Raw genomic sequence first — 17,907 nt, forward strand, 5'->3', positions numbered from 1 at the left:
CGGTGAAATTATAAGGATTTGTGCGATTCTCTGCAACCTGACTTGTAACCAGGGATGGGCAGTATTTATGATACGTGAAATGATTCATATTTTTTATCAAAATACTTAAGTGTTTTGTATTTTTGTAGTTTAGTTGCGGTTTAAAATACTTTCTGTGAGTTGTCTACGTGATGACTAAAAAAACTGAAAATCGATACATGATGCCTCTGATTGGTGTCTACTCAGTAATTTGCCCAGGCTTGTTGATATCACAACATTTAGGTTCAGAAAATTGATGATCCAGCACAAAGCGAGAACCAAAAAAGAAGCACAAGGTGAGAAATGTGTTGGTGGCCAGATCTCCATGGATTGTTAGCATAAATTGTGACAAATCTTAACAGTTCCTGTTAGGTGTTGGTGTTGTTGTTGTATCCTAGGCTAAATCAAATTTACGGAGTGTCCTAGCTAACTATTTAACCCAAGCAACGTTAGCAGACCTTAATGTTAGCTTTCAGCCTATGTTAAAATTTCATGAGTTGTGCACGGGGAAAGAAAAAACTATAAAGCGTTTCAGGGTTGTTGTTTAACATTACTTTATAATGCCACAAGATGTTTTAACTTAGTAAAACCACATGTTTTTTGTGCCTTATTGTCATTAACAACGTTGTGCTGCAGAGCCATGAAGGAACAGTTAGTTCTCTCATCCACCACTGGCGTTTGTTGTACCTCATAACTTCTCTAAGTCCAACTGTGTTACTTAGTGGGGGGTATTTTGTGTTTAAGGAGAATAACTCTGTGCTATTGCGTGGGCAGTTGAATGATTGATTAATGAATTACTTAGACACTAGTTGCTATGGCTAAATGTGCGATCAGGTGTCTGCAAATGAATGACTTGTTTGTCATTGTCGTCAGTGTTGCTGCAGCAAAGTAGCCCCTTCATTACTGTAGGTCTGTTGACTGGTTGCAGACATAAAAAAAAATGTTTTCACACCCCACACATGGGACATGTTGACAATACAGATGTTTATTTTGATACATGGCGTCGCTGCTGTATTTTGTAGTTTATTTTGATACACTTACAATAAGGGTATTTGATATTTTATTTTTAAATACATTTGGATGTGTCTTTGCACATTCCTGCTTGTAATCTGGATCCCAGCAGTACAGGATTTTAGTTTTGATCATTTTGATCTTGGCACCCTGAGTGTGATGTCACAGGAAAATAACAACTGCATGAATTTGATTCCAAAGCTGCCTTCAGACGTCCAGTGAGCTTCAGACAATCTCCTGACATTCTCCGATAGGGTCTGTATCTGAGAACGCAAATGTCTGACCAGCCTCCATACTCTCTTCTGCCAGCCCTCTAGTAAAAACTCTGGATAATGTCAGAATGAGCCCATGTGAGAACAAAGCAGGAGATCCGTAGGCTACGGCGTAGCTTGGACGCAGAACCATGAATTGGGCTTAATATGTGACGTCCTGCCTGCAGCACCACCCCTCACATGAGCGCTCCACAGATTTCTGTGTTGTCAAAACGTCTCAACGGAGAATGTGAAAGGCAAACTCCAGAGAAAGTCGGACCTCAATTCTGTGGACATCCTCCAGAGTTCATGTCTGAAAACGGCTTTAGTTTGTCAATAAAAAGGTATTGACTTTTTAATTAACATTGGGCTAACTGATAAAACTACAGACAAACTGTTAATTCCTGATAAGATGCTACCAAGACGAGAAGAGAAACGACTATGTGGATCTGCATAGTCTACTGTGTCAATAAAGGAAAAACACTATTGATACAAGCATCGTTAAACTTTATGTGGACTGTTGTGAACAGAAGGAGGGGTTTAGGTCTGACCTCAGTGCCCGACTCAGGAATGAAGCTCTTAATCTCCACAGTGTTTCCCGGAGCTGGGAATGGGGCCTCCCGCAGCTTCTGCATGAATGGATAGATCATAGCCATGGAGATCTGCCGCCGCTTCTCCACCTCGTCAAATATCTGGACACAGACAGGAGAACGCACAGTAATGGGGCATTAACAAAATATCTCCACTTACTAATTAGACCAAATGAAACAAGAACATAGTGGGATAATGTGATTCTTTTCTTTTATTGGATAGTAGGCAGTGTTAAAGTCAGCAAATTTATTTCCACACCACTAGTACCATTAGTACAGTCATTGCATACTAATCAATCAGCTGAAAACACTTTCAGTCTAATAGCTTCCGGGTTTACTGCAGTGTTACACAATTACAATCAAATAACAGGAAGTGGATGATAAAGATATTTCTAAGTTTCATTCCCATTTAGAAAGGGTCCTCCTTTGACCACTGTTTTAAAGATAAAGAGCTGTAGTTCCAAGCAGGACATGTTTTATTGTGAAGTCTGACCTTTAAACACAGTGGAAACCTCAAAATCAAGCAGAACTTTAGTACTACAATACTGAGACTGTAGACGAGGACAACAGGTAAACATTTTGGAAAAAATATAGTGCTGTGCTAAAGTTTTCAGCACTTATGATTCTTAGATTGTGACTCATCATGTGTCTGACTGAAACTGGTCCCAGATTCCTTCTGCAGCTCGACGATGAGCCCTAACACTAAAGAGACATGGAGAACAAGGAGTCGAGCAGCAGATGGTCTGGTCCCCCCCAGGGAGCTGATCTCAGCATCCTGGAGTCAGTGTGTGATCACACGAAGACACAAACACTGAGGCCTGTACACACCTGGCATTAACATCTGGCCTCACATGCGTCTTGTGATCAGATCTCAGATCAGATCTCACTTCCCCCCTCTATACGAAGAAACGCGTACGTCATTTCTGTTCATGAATATCAAGGTCTGTTATTTTCACCCAGTCTGAGTACATGAGAGGGTCCGATGTCACTCTGTTTGTGTGTGTGTCGGCACGAGCGAGCGAAAGAGAGATAGAGAGACGAGTCAGGAGAGTCTGAATGAATCTTGTGTGAAGAAAGAGTTGACCAATTTAAGGAAAGTATCGATCATTATATGGTGATCAGTGTTGATATTGTGGCGGATGTTACAAACAAATCAACGAGAAGAGAATGAATACGTTTGATTTATAGTATATATAGTATATATATATATATATATATATAGTGAAACTGCAGCGGGTCAGAGGACGTCAACTGAGGTCCTTCACATGTGGCCCAGGACACATTCACATTCCCACTGCTGAAAGAATGTGGAAACATGTGGCCCAGATCACCTCCCAATCTGATCAGATCTATGTCGGATTGGAGTGCATTCCCACCTGTATTTAGAGCTGTCCACTTGAGATCAGATCACAAAAACCACATGTTCATACCAGTTGTGACAGACTGAATCCACTGACTAACTGTGGAAACTCCTCCAAGATGCTCTGAACAAACCACCTGACAACTGAACCTTACACACTGTGCAGGTGAACAGAGAACTGCTGCTGCTTTAAAGGCAGAGTGGTCACAGCAAATATGAAACAGGTTCTTTCTGTTTACTGGAGTTATTTGTGGTATTATTACTATTATTATTTTTAAATGATTTCTTTATTATTATTATTATTTTAGACAGCATCTTCATCTTATTTTCAGTGCCCAAAACATTTGCTCCGCACTGCTAAATTACATTTAACTTAAAGTTGCTGACTGTTTCTTAAGGAAAAATATTTCCAATTCCGGGAGGCAGAGAGATTTAAGTGAGCCTGACGCACGTCAATATGGAGCACTTGATTTGGTACCACAAGGTGACATTTTTAAATCTCTTGTTTTGTCCAACCAAAATATTCAGTTTAATCCCACACGAGACGAAGAGAATCGGAAAATTGTGTGGGTAAGGAGGTGGTTCAGTTCAGCATCTCCAGCTAAGCCAGGGGGTGAATAGTGCTGCCGATTGCTGTTAGCTGATTACTCCCCTGTTTAAAGGAGGCAGCATGTGAGAGCTGACACTGACACAGAGAGACACACGCTCTGTAAGTGCAGATCCAAAGAGATTAACGTGAGAAACAAGAATTTATGAAAAGAACTGTGCCCCAGAACAGCCGGGCAGCAAGGTGCGAGGTGGCGTTGTGTTTTTGTGCTGTGTTCTACACATCTGGTGTTACACGTTATAAATGAGAAACTGGAGAAACCAAACGTGCGGTAATTTTGCTTGAAAGTTTTTAATTATTAGAGATTGATATATATAGATTAGATTGTTATATTAATTTAGTCAACCTGTCAATAGCATATGGAAGTTGATCATGTGTAGCAGTGTAAACACACAATGTTTGTCTTTGTGTTTGAGACCCTGTTAAAGGTCAGACTTACAGTTAACTGGGCCAGATTAATAAATGGAAAAACACTCACTAATTTCCTCTTTTACAAATGTTAAAAGTTGAGCTCACCTTGGAAAAGAGGCCGAAACAAGCCAGACTGCTAATGATGCAGTACGCCTCCGGGGGACGAGCTCCTTTCCCTCCGGGCTTCAGGTTGTCAAGTGAAAATAGAGAATACTTCATGAGCAATACGTGAGTTCAAAATTATGACACACAGTGAGACCGTTTCAGAAAAGACACTGACCAATAACCTCCTGCAGTATCCATTTCTTCTGCTGCCATCAACCTCAGTCAGAACAAAGGAGAAGGTCTCACTACAGACAGAAGAGGAAAACTCACAACCAGAGCTTTACACGACATTTCACATTGTATGAAAGTTAGGACAAATTTAATATTTTGCTGAATACTTTTTGTGAGTGAGAAAAAGTTAAAGAAAAGGCTCAGCAGCAAACAGACATCCATGTTCTGCTGTTACCTTGTATTTCCTAAACTTCGAATAGATCCTCAATGATGGCGTGAGCAAAGGTCTGATCAATTATATTTGTAAAACAGTGAGAACTTCATTAACTCATCAGGCTGCATTTGACTTATTAGCACATGTAGTGCAGCTCAGCTGTTGATAAATGATACATCCACATTACTCCGTTTTCATTTGAAAACACATTACAACTGTTTACATGTGTAGGAGATGAGCTATTATTCCAGCAATCTGTGAAAAATCTGCAATCAACAACCAAATACTTCCTGTGTGCACCGGCACATGCATGTCCAGTGTCCCTGAGTTGTCATGTGACATTTCAGGCGTGTAAGTATGGACAGGGATTAAAACTGTTAAAGAGCCAAACGCTTGTGTGAACAGAGGTCGTTTTAGTTAGAAAACACTGTTTTTAAACAGAAAGTAGCAGTATGGAGGTAGCCAAAGTCTCTGACTCTCGTGGCAACACTCAGCCAACATGAGCTCTTATAATAAACTGACTGCAGCTCTGAGATTAAAGCTGACAGATGCCTACACAGGCAAAGGGAGCTGTAGTCAAAGTGCTTCCAGCAATAGGTTTCCACTGTCACACATGTCATGAAGAAATGACAGATCCTTTGCATTCTGACATGAGTCATGAGAACAAAATCTTTGCTTTGACCTCATCAGAGAAGTGAGCTTCTGAAGTCTCCAAAGACACATCTGGATAGGACAGAGTGGAAATAAGTGCTGTGGATAGATGATGCCATAAAATCTCTAAAGATGTATTTGGAGCAACTTTTGATGAGACAAACAATTTAGCCATTTGCCAAAATGTTGTGCTGTGGAGCTGTGAAGCAGCCAGTGGGATGGGAAACATTGCACCGGTAGATTCAATTAAAAAAAATCAGTAGGTTAAAACAGTGAAGGTGAAAAGAGGCCTCAGTCCCCTGAGCTGAACGTCACTGTGGGTAGATCTTAAACAACCTAAAAATATCTTGGAGCCTAAAGTGATCTGCAGGGAGAACATTCTTCAGTCAACAAGAGAAAGACTCTGCTACAGAAAGTGTTTGCGAAGGGTGATTCTATCCAGACATTTGGCACAATCACTTTTTCTTTTTTTTAGATTTGAGTATGTGAAATAAAAAGAGAGTATTAACATTTAAAGAAGAAAGACTCAGATTGACCTCTTTTCACTCATGGATCTTTTATGAACTTTAGTGTAGAGTGAAGCAAGAACACAGGAATTAAGGTTGTCAGAGTGATTAAGGAGCCGACAAACCTGTGGTATTCTGTTAAAGGAGCCCAGCTGATGCCTTCTGGGAAACAAAACAATGTGATTGCCTTTAGCGTCTTCTCTTCATCCTCCTTCTGGGATCTGGCCATCCCATCCCTCTGAAAACACACAGTAGATAATATCAACATATCTTGATTTGGTTTGCGTGCTTCATATTGGTAATTTAACACATCCTCTTGAACAAAGTGTTAACATTGATAAGCTGGGAATTTAATGATTTGGGGACTGAGTTATGACAGAAGAAGGGGCCGACTACAGCTACATCCACACTACCACATCAATTCTGCTCCAGATACGCCCGGTGTCCGCACTACTCTGGAGTTTCAGAGCCGCTTAAACAGAGAAGTTTGGAAATGCTGCTGGACCCGTTTCAGTATGAAAACTTTAGGACAGTGTTTAGGTCTGGTCGGGCAGCAACAGGGATGTTTGGAAACTGTGATGTAAACACTCACAGCCGCTTGCTGGTCTTTACGGTTATGACGTAGCCTTTGCTGATTCATCAGGCTCCTATCACCTGACCCCCTCCCAGAAGAAAACAACTGGCATTGGCTTCAACTACCAGTGTAGAGCACAACATGGATAATCAGTTACAAGCATTGCTGACCCTGTGTTCTTTGCTAACAGCATTTTACAATGATACACCTGATTACACACGTAGGAGCCAAGCTATTATTCCAGCAATCTGCAACAATTCCCGTGTCCAGCTGGTCCTGAGTGGGACGCCTTCCTGTTCACCAGCACACGCATGCCCAGTCTATGGGAGTTGTCACGTTTTCAGGCGTGCTAGTATAGACGGGGATTCAAACTGATACAGTGCCAAAACGCTTGTGTGCACAGAGACCGTTGTAGTTTGAAAATGCCTTTTCAAACTAAAATGTATTAGTATGGATGTAGCCTATGCCCCCACTTTTTAAACTCTGTGTCCTGCAATCCTAATATCAGAATCTTTTACTTGTTGCTCGGGTTCATGTTTTGGAAACAGCAGCAGGTTAAGTTTCCACACAGGTCATTATGACCTTGCTACAGCAACAGAACTGGCCCCTGTGCAGTTAATATAGTTATGGCATTTGTGTTACAAATGTTACATCAATAGAAACAGGGGACCTTCTTAGAGCCAGAGAAAAATCAATAAGTTATTTTACTTTGAGCTTTTTTTAATTGTTGTATTTCTTACCACCAACTGTGGATAATATACTACGTTGGACAGACCACACAACTTTGCCTTGGATCGTGTATTACTGTGATCTGTCTCACTCACCAACACATCAGGTGTACTTTCTCAGGCTGATCTCTTGTGTCTACATGGTGTGACAGTGACAAACTGACCTTTGGAAACTGGTAGGTGATCTGAGGCTCATAGTTGCTTCCATCCTTGTTCTTCTTGAGGCTGACAACCACCAGATACTCAAAGAAGTACTGACCACTTAAGTAGCGGTGCTGCCTGGATGTGTTGGGTTCCACTGTTTGGCCGAGTGGCTCTGCAGGCTCCTGGTCTTTCGATCCTTCACAGAGTGCAGAAATACATTGTGCAGGGTTACTGCTGTAGTCCAAACAGAAATGTCCACAGGCCTCTTTCTCAAACTACCCATCTGTCCTGTTGACTGCACTCTACTGCTCTGCTCAGAAACCATCCGTCACCCCCACATCAACAGCCCAGTTCACCCTGTCTCCCTCACAGTCCGCCAGCCTGCTCATGTGTTCTCTGCTGCATTCCTCCCTTTTTGTTCAGAACAAAAGGACACCAGCAAGGAGGGTTTTTTTCTAAGGTCAGCAGGCTCCTTTTCCTGCATTTACTAGTCTGCTCTATTTTTCATGAAATGAGAAAGGAAGAACTGTCCATAAAAACTGTCCGATTCCTTTGAGCCTCTGAATTATAGGGTTATGTAGAAATGACTTGTTTATACAATTTTTTTCTTAATACCCTTGAATTAAAGCTGAAAGTCTGCATTTCACTTACATCTTGATGTTTCATACTCATTGTGGAGGTGTAAAGACAAAATTTAAAAAAATTGTGTCACTGTACAAACACGTGTGGACATGTGCGTTTTTTCTTTAGATTATTTCTTCAAATTGTAGAAAAGTGGAGAAACTTGTGTATCATGAGTTGCACTGTTGTCACTGTGGAGACAACTATCATTGGATAACTCGGTACCTGATGATTTTCAGATAAGTGCTACACTTACATTTTTTATTTCTGAGCAGATTCATGGGCATTTATCCATTAGCTATATGACTATATCTTCAGAAAGTGTAAGTCACACTCAGTTACAGGAGTGTAACTTTTGATCAGCCATCGGGTGCTGGAGGTCAGAACCCATGAGTACTGCTGCAGCTCCAGCTGCTGACTGTGTTGATAAGCAGCCAAATAAGTGGGTAAAAACTCACGATAGGAATAGAGAATAGAGCACAGAGAATAGAGTATTGAGTAAAAAATTATGTATAAAGTGTACTGTAAGTGAAAATATCACTTACAGCAGTAAATACAGAACCACTGACTAATAGAAATAACAATAGAAATGAAAAAATAAGTCAGTTACTTGAGTCAGTAAACTAAAACAAAACTAAAGTGGTACTAAGTAATCATGATAATAGGAGTAAGTAATAAGGAATATTGCATGTGATAACATAACAACAACAAAAAACTGTTTGCAGATCTTCATGCACTGCAATGCACTTGCATACACTGTCCTTTTTACCTCAGGCAATATACAACAGCAGGTCCTGTTCAGTCTCTGTTCCACCAGTCAGTGTAATGCCTAATAACACTTTGACCACATGTTCCTGAATCATGTCGCTGCAACAGAACACTCACTGTCTTTTCTGCCTCTGCGGAAGGAGGACCACATGGCACTAAACCTCTTGAGGGCCCCTTGTCGTCCACCTTCATCTTCACCTGATGGGATGGGACCTGATGGAGAAACAAAAGCTGCTCATCACTGACACTGTCACACAATCACACAACAACATTACCCCCCCGCTCCTCTTTTTAACTTTATCGTTAAAACTATATTTAACAGAATAGACAATGCAGAAAAGAAGTTTTGGAATTTTGGTTTACATTTTAGATGAAAAGCATGTATATTAATTTCCTAATTCAAGTTCTATATTTTTGGTAGAATTTGTGTTTTGTTTTTTTATTCATTGTTATTTATAAATAAGTTTAGGTTAAGGTTAAACTAAAATATCGAGGCTCAATTATATATCTTTGTCATAAATATTTAATAACATCATCTTTTTTTGTTTGTTAACATGTCAGTATCTATATCGTTGGGCTCTATAAATAATACACACTTGATAATATGTTTATAATTAAGAATCTTTTGAGTAATTTCTTTCCATCATGATGCAGTAAACATCTGGCCCACTCATTGATTGATCATTGAGCTGAAAGATTTATATGTGTGTGTGTGTCAAATATTGGTTGTATGCAAGAGATGCAGATGTGACACCATAGCAGATCGAAATAATTTTACTTTTAATTCAATACTGCTACTGATAATATTTTAATACATCCACAGGAAAACAACCCTGTGTTAGCATTTGAGTAATTTATTTTACCACAAATGACAAGTTAAGATGAAATTGACTCATAGCATTATTAATTATATCATATCTATAGAATGTTTAAAAAATAATATATCGTCAATCTGCCGCACAATAATGTGATATCATGACAGTCCTATTATCAGTTATGAAACCTTATTTTGACTATGCTAGGTAACATGAAAAGAGAGACTTTTATATTGTCAGTCAAAAGTGAAATGTATCATGAAGAAACAGCCTTATTGGACTTAAGCGACTGTTCTTACCGTGGTTTCCAGCGACATCAGAGATGATGTTCCCTATGGGCTGTTCACCTACACAAGACAGAGGTTTGGTCAATATAATGCAACTCAGGAACAGTCCTGATTCAGTGACAGGGACTGTCCAATGGCTGCCATTCTGCTGGCATTATGCTACACTGTGGGAAAATATTATATTATTAAACCTGAGGTAAAAAATCATCTAAACTCAAATCCAGCACCCAGTAGAGCTCATACCTCCAGCCGTGCACTTAAATTCCATACCAAATCCATCATGTTCATTCGGACATGGTTCTATAACTTTTGAGCATACATTTAAGCAGTTGATGCCATACCGAATCCACATTATCTCGGCTACACATTAGTGGTAGTTACAGGATTGGAACATTATTTGTTAGCATACATTGGCTGAAAAATCCCTACATACTATGAAAGCCCATTTAAATCTGCTCGAACCACATTTTTATTTGGCTCTGCACCAGATTGCATGGATGTCAGTCCCCTAAACGTGCCTGTTTTTTTTTTTTAATCAAGAGCATGAATTATTCCCTCAGATATATTGAAGAATGTCAAATAAAACTTCTCTAAATGTTGAAGAAAGTGATTAAAAAAATCCTGGATCCATCCCTTCGTCTGGACCTGCGCCAAAACTTAATGGCTTCTATCTTGGCTCACGTCCCACCTTTCCAAGGGCATACAAGGCATTTCTGAAATACTGAAAGAATTCCTTTAATTTATTTTTGCACAAACTTGGGTCAACTTTGGAACTCTCAAAAATATACAAATTAGGATGTGAAAAGAAGAAAGAACGCAGCAGAATCAAATACTGCAGAAAACAAAGAAGACAAAATGACTATCAATGAGATGCTGATCAAACTTGATGAAGTAAAGACTGTAAAATGTGAATCCCACATGAAGAATGTGAGAACCTACTCTGTACCAGTAAATTGTGAGGAAGTTACTATATGATTTAAAAAATTAAACATAGGAGGAAAACTGAACATTGAATGGATGCAACATACATTTGGCCTGAGAAAGAACACAATGAAGTGACTGCATGACTTTTATGAATTTGAGAGGGGAGATTCCTCTTGATTATAAATGCATAAAATAAATGTGCAAGATGTATGAGAAACAACGTGACAACAGAAAATAAGACCTCAGTAAGTTAATGTTATGGCAATAAAACAAGTGCATTTGCATTTTTTAGGATCTGAAGCTCTCTCAGTTTACACAGATGTATTTCCATGCGATGGAAATAATCAAAATACTTATTTAAAAATAAATTTCTGTGTGTCTGTTGAAAGAAATTGCTGGGAATACTACGCATTATTACCTTTAAATTCAGGTCACAGCCATGAGTTACTTATTAACCTTGATATACGCAGTCAAATAGTCAAATAGCCTAAAGCAAACACTTGGGAGCCTGGAATACAGACTGAACTTTGAGTCTGAACAACTGCAATAGTTGAAGCTCAACTATGTTAAATCAAAGGTCAACAGTGTGATTGTTATGCTTGCATTTGTGACTGAATAACTGAATCTTAGAATGAATGTATGACTGTATTTTAGAGGTGTTCAGACTGCACATAGTCTTCAGTGCAGAACCCTGCAGCATGAGCCACTCAAAATTAGCTAATGTGAAGGTGAAATATTCATGTCACATCACATGAATATTTCACTGTCAGGAACCAAGACCACAGTAGTTTGATCAAGAAGCTCATAATAATTGAGGTGAGTGAGATAAACTTATCTATAGCTGGGTTATTTCACTGTGTCCGATACACATGCTGTTTGATAAACATTTAAGTATATGATAGGATAGTGAAAATAATAACATGCAATTTATTGTAATTATTATCAATACTGTATATTAGATTCACAACTTTTGATTTCAAACTTAAATCACAATGTACTCGAGCAGCCATCAATAACATCTCCTTGTTGTATCAACAGCAGCACTCTGTTGAATCATTTGTTTACTGCAGACTCTGAGGAAAGAATTTTTATACTTGTGCTGCATTCAAGTCACATGGGAAAAAAGCGTTTGTCATCTTGTAGATAGTGAATGTACAGCAGTGGTTTAGCATAACTAATACAGACACAATCTTAAACTTATACTTTTTTCTGTAATAAAATAGAATAACATAAAACAGAAGACTAGCTATCACCACTACAGCTGGAAACATGATGAACTGGATGAGTTGCGAGAACAAATGCTCTAAGCCAACAATCCCAAGATCAAATTCTAACAGAGACAATCCGGTTTCATGGTGAGCAAGCCAATAGCTAACAAGCGCCCCATAGAGGTGACACTGCATGAAACTCTTCAGTGTTATTTAATGTCTTCATCTAAGTGCTGGGGCTAAAGTTAATTTTACAATCAGGGGAAGCATTCAAGAGTGGAAGTAGGGGGAACTGATTTGACCTGACCCACAAAATCATAGGAGAAATGATACATCATACTGCGGTGTCCAAACATTATACGTGTCCAAATTTGATGAAAGATGGGGAGTCAATAAATGTCGCAAAACATTCATAGTGCCAGAAAACTTCTACTGACACAAAGGGGTGTGGTCTATAGCCATCCCTTCAGCATCAAACACAAACACAAACACAAACACACACTCTTCAGCATCACAAACATACCCACATAGACACACACTAAAGCATTACACACAGAATCTTTCTGTCTCCTATGCCTCAGTTGAAATTCAGTTGCTACAGCAGCAGTAGGCTGACTTCAGCAATGCTATCAGGAAAGCTCTCTAACCTTTGCGCCGTGGCTGCAGTGCTACTTGCTGACTGCTCGCTCGCGCTATCGTCCATAAAGTTGTTACCATCCATGCAGTCAGTCAGACCTCATAGTTTCCACTGCAATTGCACACTTACCCATACGTGGCGAGCATTGCAGTTCTCTCCCTCTCATGCAAGTCACTCCAGTCTTTGTGAGAGCCACGTTCTTGTGTACAAACACACCCCTGCCACCACCGTAGAGTCAATTAACTCTGTGGGAAACACTGCAGTGCAAGTGAAACACATTCCTGGATCCGCCCATTTATTTGGATCAGCTTAAAAATTGGATGAGTTCTTTCCTAATCCATACCGAATCCTTCAAGTTTTGTGGTAATCCATCAAGTAGTTTTTGCTAAATCCTGCTAAAAGACAGACAGTCAATCCATCATCATAACCTCCTAGTGGTAAAAAGAGGGCCACTGAGAGTGTATACATACGCCAAGGCCCAACAGACCCCTTATAAAACCACATTTAAATTCATTCCTTCCAGCTGTTTTTGCGTAATCCTGCTAACTGACAAGTGCAGATGAAAACATAACCACTTTGGCAGAGGTGGCCATAGCTGTTGCCTCAAATGCACTGAAATCAAAAAAATTTAAATTGTATGACGAAAATCATATTTACATGTCAGAGATGAAAACTGGACTACAATGTCGTTTCAACAAAACCTAGACAAAAACTGAAAAATCAATTGACTGAAATTTGTTAAAACTGATACACAATTTCACCAGAAGATAAAACTAATTTAAACTCCAAAACTGCCAAAATGAACAATGGTCACCAGACAGCTCTAGTCCCTGCTGAATCACTTAAAGACAAAACTGGTAACACTTTGCCACAAGCTGCCTTCTTTTAGGTTTGTGGTTGTCAGTGCAATGTTTGGTTTGCTGTCAAATAGGTCTCACATTTATCAACACTTAGACTCTTATATTAATTAAAAAAGCTGAGTGAGCACAAACGGTACATAATAAAGACTGAACTCCAAAACAAAATCCCCATGCACTTTTTCCTGGTTTCACTTTCGGCCTGGTTCACCTCCCTGGTTCCTGAAAACGACCTTTTCTTAAGTTAACAATACAAAATCTCTATTGACAGGAGAAGGAGCTTGCACTCTGTCAATAGCAATGGCGTGATAAGGGTGTAAATAACAGTCCTGTTGAACAGCTTTATACCCTGAGGCTGCTGAACATGTTACAACACCAAGCTGTCTGGTCTGTAAGCAAAGGAAGGTGTAGCCACTGAGGCTTAAAAAAGCACTGAATCCTGTTCATGAGGTGTTTTCAACTTAGGAAACATGAAACCTGTTGATATAAAATAAAAGCTGCCCACTTTGTGTTTAGGTTGTAAATTGTGTGTGACGTTTTATTCCAAATAAAGCATTTTTTAGCTAACTTTTCCATTTCTTTTTCACTAGTGATCCCTTTTAGGGATCCTAGTGTGAAGCCAGTGCGGAAAGACTCAGTTAAACTGCAAAAAAAGATGTATTTGTCAATGCAGCTGTTGAGGCAGAAAAATAATCACCCGTATTACACATGTGGATCCATTAAAAAGCTAAAAGTTGATAAACTAATATCTGATGGCAAATGTATTAGGTATAAGTTGATTTTAGTTGGGAAACTAGCTTAAGTACGTGCACTGGTTACAACCACACATCCGACTTTAGTCATATAGTTAAAAAGATCAACAAAACACCGAAATAACTTGCACAACTTAACTGAAACACACCAAAGTGCATGTTGTATTTAGTGGAAATAATCGGATGGCTCTAAGAAACAAACCACTGAAGTAAATTATTATTATTGTTGTTATTATTAATAATAATAATAATAATATTTAATAATAATAATAATAACAGGCCGTCCTATCAATAATAACATCATTACATCTATAAATATCACTCTTCTCATTTCCATTATAAAAACCAGTCTGACAAACTAATGGGGGTGTAAACATTGGTGGAGCACATGACACCCGGATATAAGAGTTCCCAGACCTGTTGGAGACAGGTTACAGGTTCGCTACTGAACCAGTTAGTCGGTAACATGAGTTTTGGTTCCCATGTCACGTTGTGCTGCTCGTGCCGGGCTCGCACTGTGAGTATGTGGTCCCTGGAGCAGTCTCCGTACAAAGTTCATGTCAGTACTCACTCCATCTGTTCTGTGCGCCTCCTCTCCCCCTCCTCCTCGTCACCGCTTCACTCATGGCTGCTCCACACACACCTCGGTCCTCTGGGTAGTTTCAGAGTCAGTGACACAGCAGCAGCGGCGGCTCTCATCGTGTCCTCTCCGACTCAAACATGTCATCCTGCTCCGTGTGCTCACCTCCAACTAAAACCAGCAGCACCAGCAGCAGCACCAGCACTCCGTCTGAGCGCAGGAGCTGCTCTCCGTGCTGCGTTCAGGGGACGAGCGAAAAAAACCGGTGCGATGCGACTTTAGTTCGCTGAAACGAGGAGCCTGGTTTGCTGCCAGTGAACACAACAAGCAAGTCAGCCACATTTACTTAACAACAGCTGGACAGAGCCGAGGGTTAACTTAAGTTCATGTAGAGAAACAGAGATCAGCCAGGCTCCTTCTTTCCAGCTGCAGGCAACAAACAAGCTCTAACACGAACATCTGGAGTAGACTAGTGCAGCTCTTACCTAATAAGAACCTGTTTATGGAGGGTTTTCTGGGCCAAAACTATATATATAAATACATAAATAATTATATAAATACATAAATAAAAGGATAAATAAATATATAGATACATAATTATAAAATTAAATGCCTAAATAAATGTGTATTCATACATTTATATATACATTTATTTATGTACTTATTTATACATTAATATATTTTTTAATTTTTTTATACATTTATTTATATATTTCGAATTTTATCTATTTATTTATCTATTTACTTATTTATACTTTTATATATCCTTTGTGTAACTTGCTGGACAGTACAAAATAAAACTGTCAACTTCAGTCATCAAAAGGCAGGGGGCGGGTTAAAGCTTCTGATTGGTTTGTGAACAGTGTTACAGACCCAGCAGGCTCAACCAGTCGATTCAGCTCTCTTGGATCGAGCTATGAGTTTGGTTTGCACTGTGAAGCTACAATCCAGCAGATGGAGATGAGGCAGAAAGAAGTCATACGATTCAAAATATATATAATATGGTCTTTTTAAAATAATTATTATTAATTATTATCTGGGAATATTACTAGACATTCTAATCTACTCTCTATACCAGTTGGTGGAGGTAATTAGGGCTGCAAGATATTAGGAAAACATGCGATATGAGATAACGTTGTTTAATATCGCGATGACTATATGATTTGCGATAAATAAACATAAACAGTCCCTGGCTAAGGTCGCAGAGTCCACGACAGCTCCGTGGCCGGGAGAAGGTGTACAGCCCAGCCACAGCGCCACCAAGTCCGAGAAAGACACCAGGGAGCCATGCACAGCTCCACTAAGTCCACTTACAGTGTTAATTTGAGTCTTGTCATACATGTTTGGACCGCGGCTACGTCAAATATCTGTTTTCAAATTCTCTGTTTTCTTTCTATTCTCTTCTTATTCTCTTCTTCCGAACAATGATTCACTGACAGAAAAACCCGTCAATGATCTGAATGACTTCCATGTATCATCTAGGGCAGCAGGGCTCTTCTTATTCTTATTCAATTCGATTGCCGGTTAGCAACCAGATGCCGGTGCTATCTTGAATTAGGCAGAAGCAGTAGATTCATGTTCAACCACCAATCAGAAGCTTTAACCCGCCCCCTGACTTTTGATGACTGAAGTTGACAGTTTTATTTTGTTCTGTCCAGCAGGTTACGCAAAGGATAAATAAAAGTATAAATAAAAGTATAAATAAATGCATAAATAAATAGATAAAATTCGAAATATATAAATAAATGTATACGTAAATAGATAAATAAAAGAATAAATAAATGTATAAATACACATTTAGTCATTTATTTAGGCATTTAATTATATAATTATGTATTTATTTATGTATTTATTTATCCTTTTATTTAGTTTTTTATAATTAATTATGTATTGAAATATACAGTTTTGGCCCAGAAAACCCTCCATACATGTTAAATGTCAGACAGCTGAATCTGAAACACTTTATTAGCCCTTCCTCCTACTGCTGACACAAAGTGAATGGCCAATTAGATAGATAGATAGATAGATAGATAGATAGATAGATAGATAGATAGATAGATAGATAGATAGATAGATAGATAGATAGATAGATAGATAGATAGATAGATAAATAGATAGATTAAAAAACAAAACAACAACAAAGTTGCTGAAATATATGGTCTGTATTTATGTGTTTTGATAACCACTCAAAGCACTTTACAGCACAGTTTTGCCATTTACCCATTCACACACATATTCACACATGCAGTCACTGCATCACTCATCACTCATGCACTGCCAGCACAGCCATCAGGGGCAATGTGGTGCTCACTAACTTGCCCAAAGACACTTTGGCATTCACACTGGGGGATCCTGGGACCGAACCGTCGGACGACCCATATTTCCCAACTAACTTCCAGCTTTTCGCTACAATACTTAAATTCATATTGGTGCTACAGAACTGCTTGCATCACACGGATAAAAGGAGGCAATTGCAGATTTTAAACTGATTCTGCAGATTTCTAAAAGACTGGTAAAAGTTTAGCAGAGAAACCATTATACACCAATCAGACACAGCATTTAAACAGTTAAAGTGTTAATGTTGTGGTGGGTCTATGCATGTAAAGTAGTGATGTGTTCCATTTGAACGTCCCCTGAAATTGGATTTCAGACGCAGAGACAGACGAACCTCTTCAGCCATGACCTCATAATCCAAGATGGCTGTTCCATGCATTAAAAGTCAAAAAGCAGATACTATTATCGCGTTCGTTTTATTTGTCTCTCATTAAAGCAGTCATACACACAGTGCTGCCCAACATTCACATGTGGACATATTGGTATGCACAATATATTAAAATATATATTGGTGGTTTATACCTGGCTTTAGAGCAAAGCCTTTGTCCCCCACACTATGAGATAAAAAAACTATTAGTTTTTCTAGAACCCAGTGAACTGAAGCCTGAGGTAAATGTAATACAAAATACATACTGTGACATATTCATAAAGATCCCATCACAGCCACAGAGGTCATTGTACAACTTAATTCACACAACTAATAGAACTTCTCATGAATAGTAAATTGACCTTGACAGAATTAGATTGTCAATGTGACAACATAAATAAGGTAAAAGAAATTAT

General features: G+C 39.0%; 1 protein-coding gene across 4 annotated transcripts in view; it reads right to left on the reverse strand.

Moving 5' to 3' along the window:
- The window catches only part of LOC118111117 (DENN domain-containing protein 2D), a 32,062-nt gene that overhangs the window by 6,736 nt on the left and 7,419 nt on the right, over positions 1-17,907 (reverse strand). For 3 of the 4 annotated variants that reach the window (XM_035159455.2, XM_035159456.2, XM_035159457.2), the window contains 7 exons: positions 9,845-9,892; positions 8,848-8,943; positions 7,362-7,537; positions 6,021-6,133; positions 4,529-4,598; positions 4,354-4,431; positions 1,832-1,972 (listed from right to left, as the gene is read on the reverse strand). In XM_035159455.2, the coding sequence (XP_035015346.1) occupies positions 1,832-1,972; positions 4,354-4,431; positions 4,529-4,598; positions 6,021-6,133; positions 7,362-7,537; positions 8,848-8,943; positions 9,845-9,892 (722 nt within the window). Of the gene's footprint in view, positions 1-1,831; positions 1,973-4,353; positions 4,432-4,528; positions 4,599-6,020; positions 6,134-7,361; positions 7,538-8,847; positions 8,944-9,844; positions 9,893-14,781; positions 15,213-17,907 lie in introns of those variants that run through there. The other variant, XM_035159458.2, reaches the window with a different exon arrangement.

The sequence above is a fragment of the Hippoglossus stenolepis genome, chromosome 6, assembly GCF_022539355.2.
Source record: "Hippoglossus stenolepis isolate QCI-W04-F060 chromosome 6, HSTE1.2, whole genome shotgun sequence".
In the NCBI taxonomy this organism is placed as follows: domain Eukaryota; kingdom Metazoa; phylum Chordata; class Actinopteri; order Pleuronectiformes; family Pleuronectidae; genus Hippoglossus; species Hippoglossus stenolepis.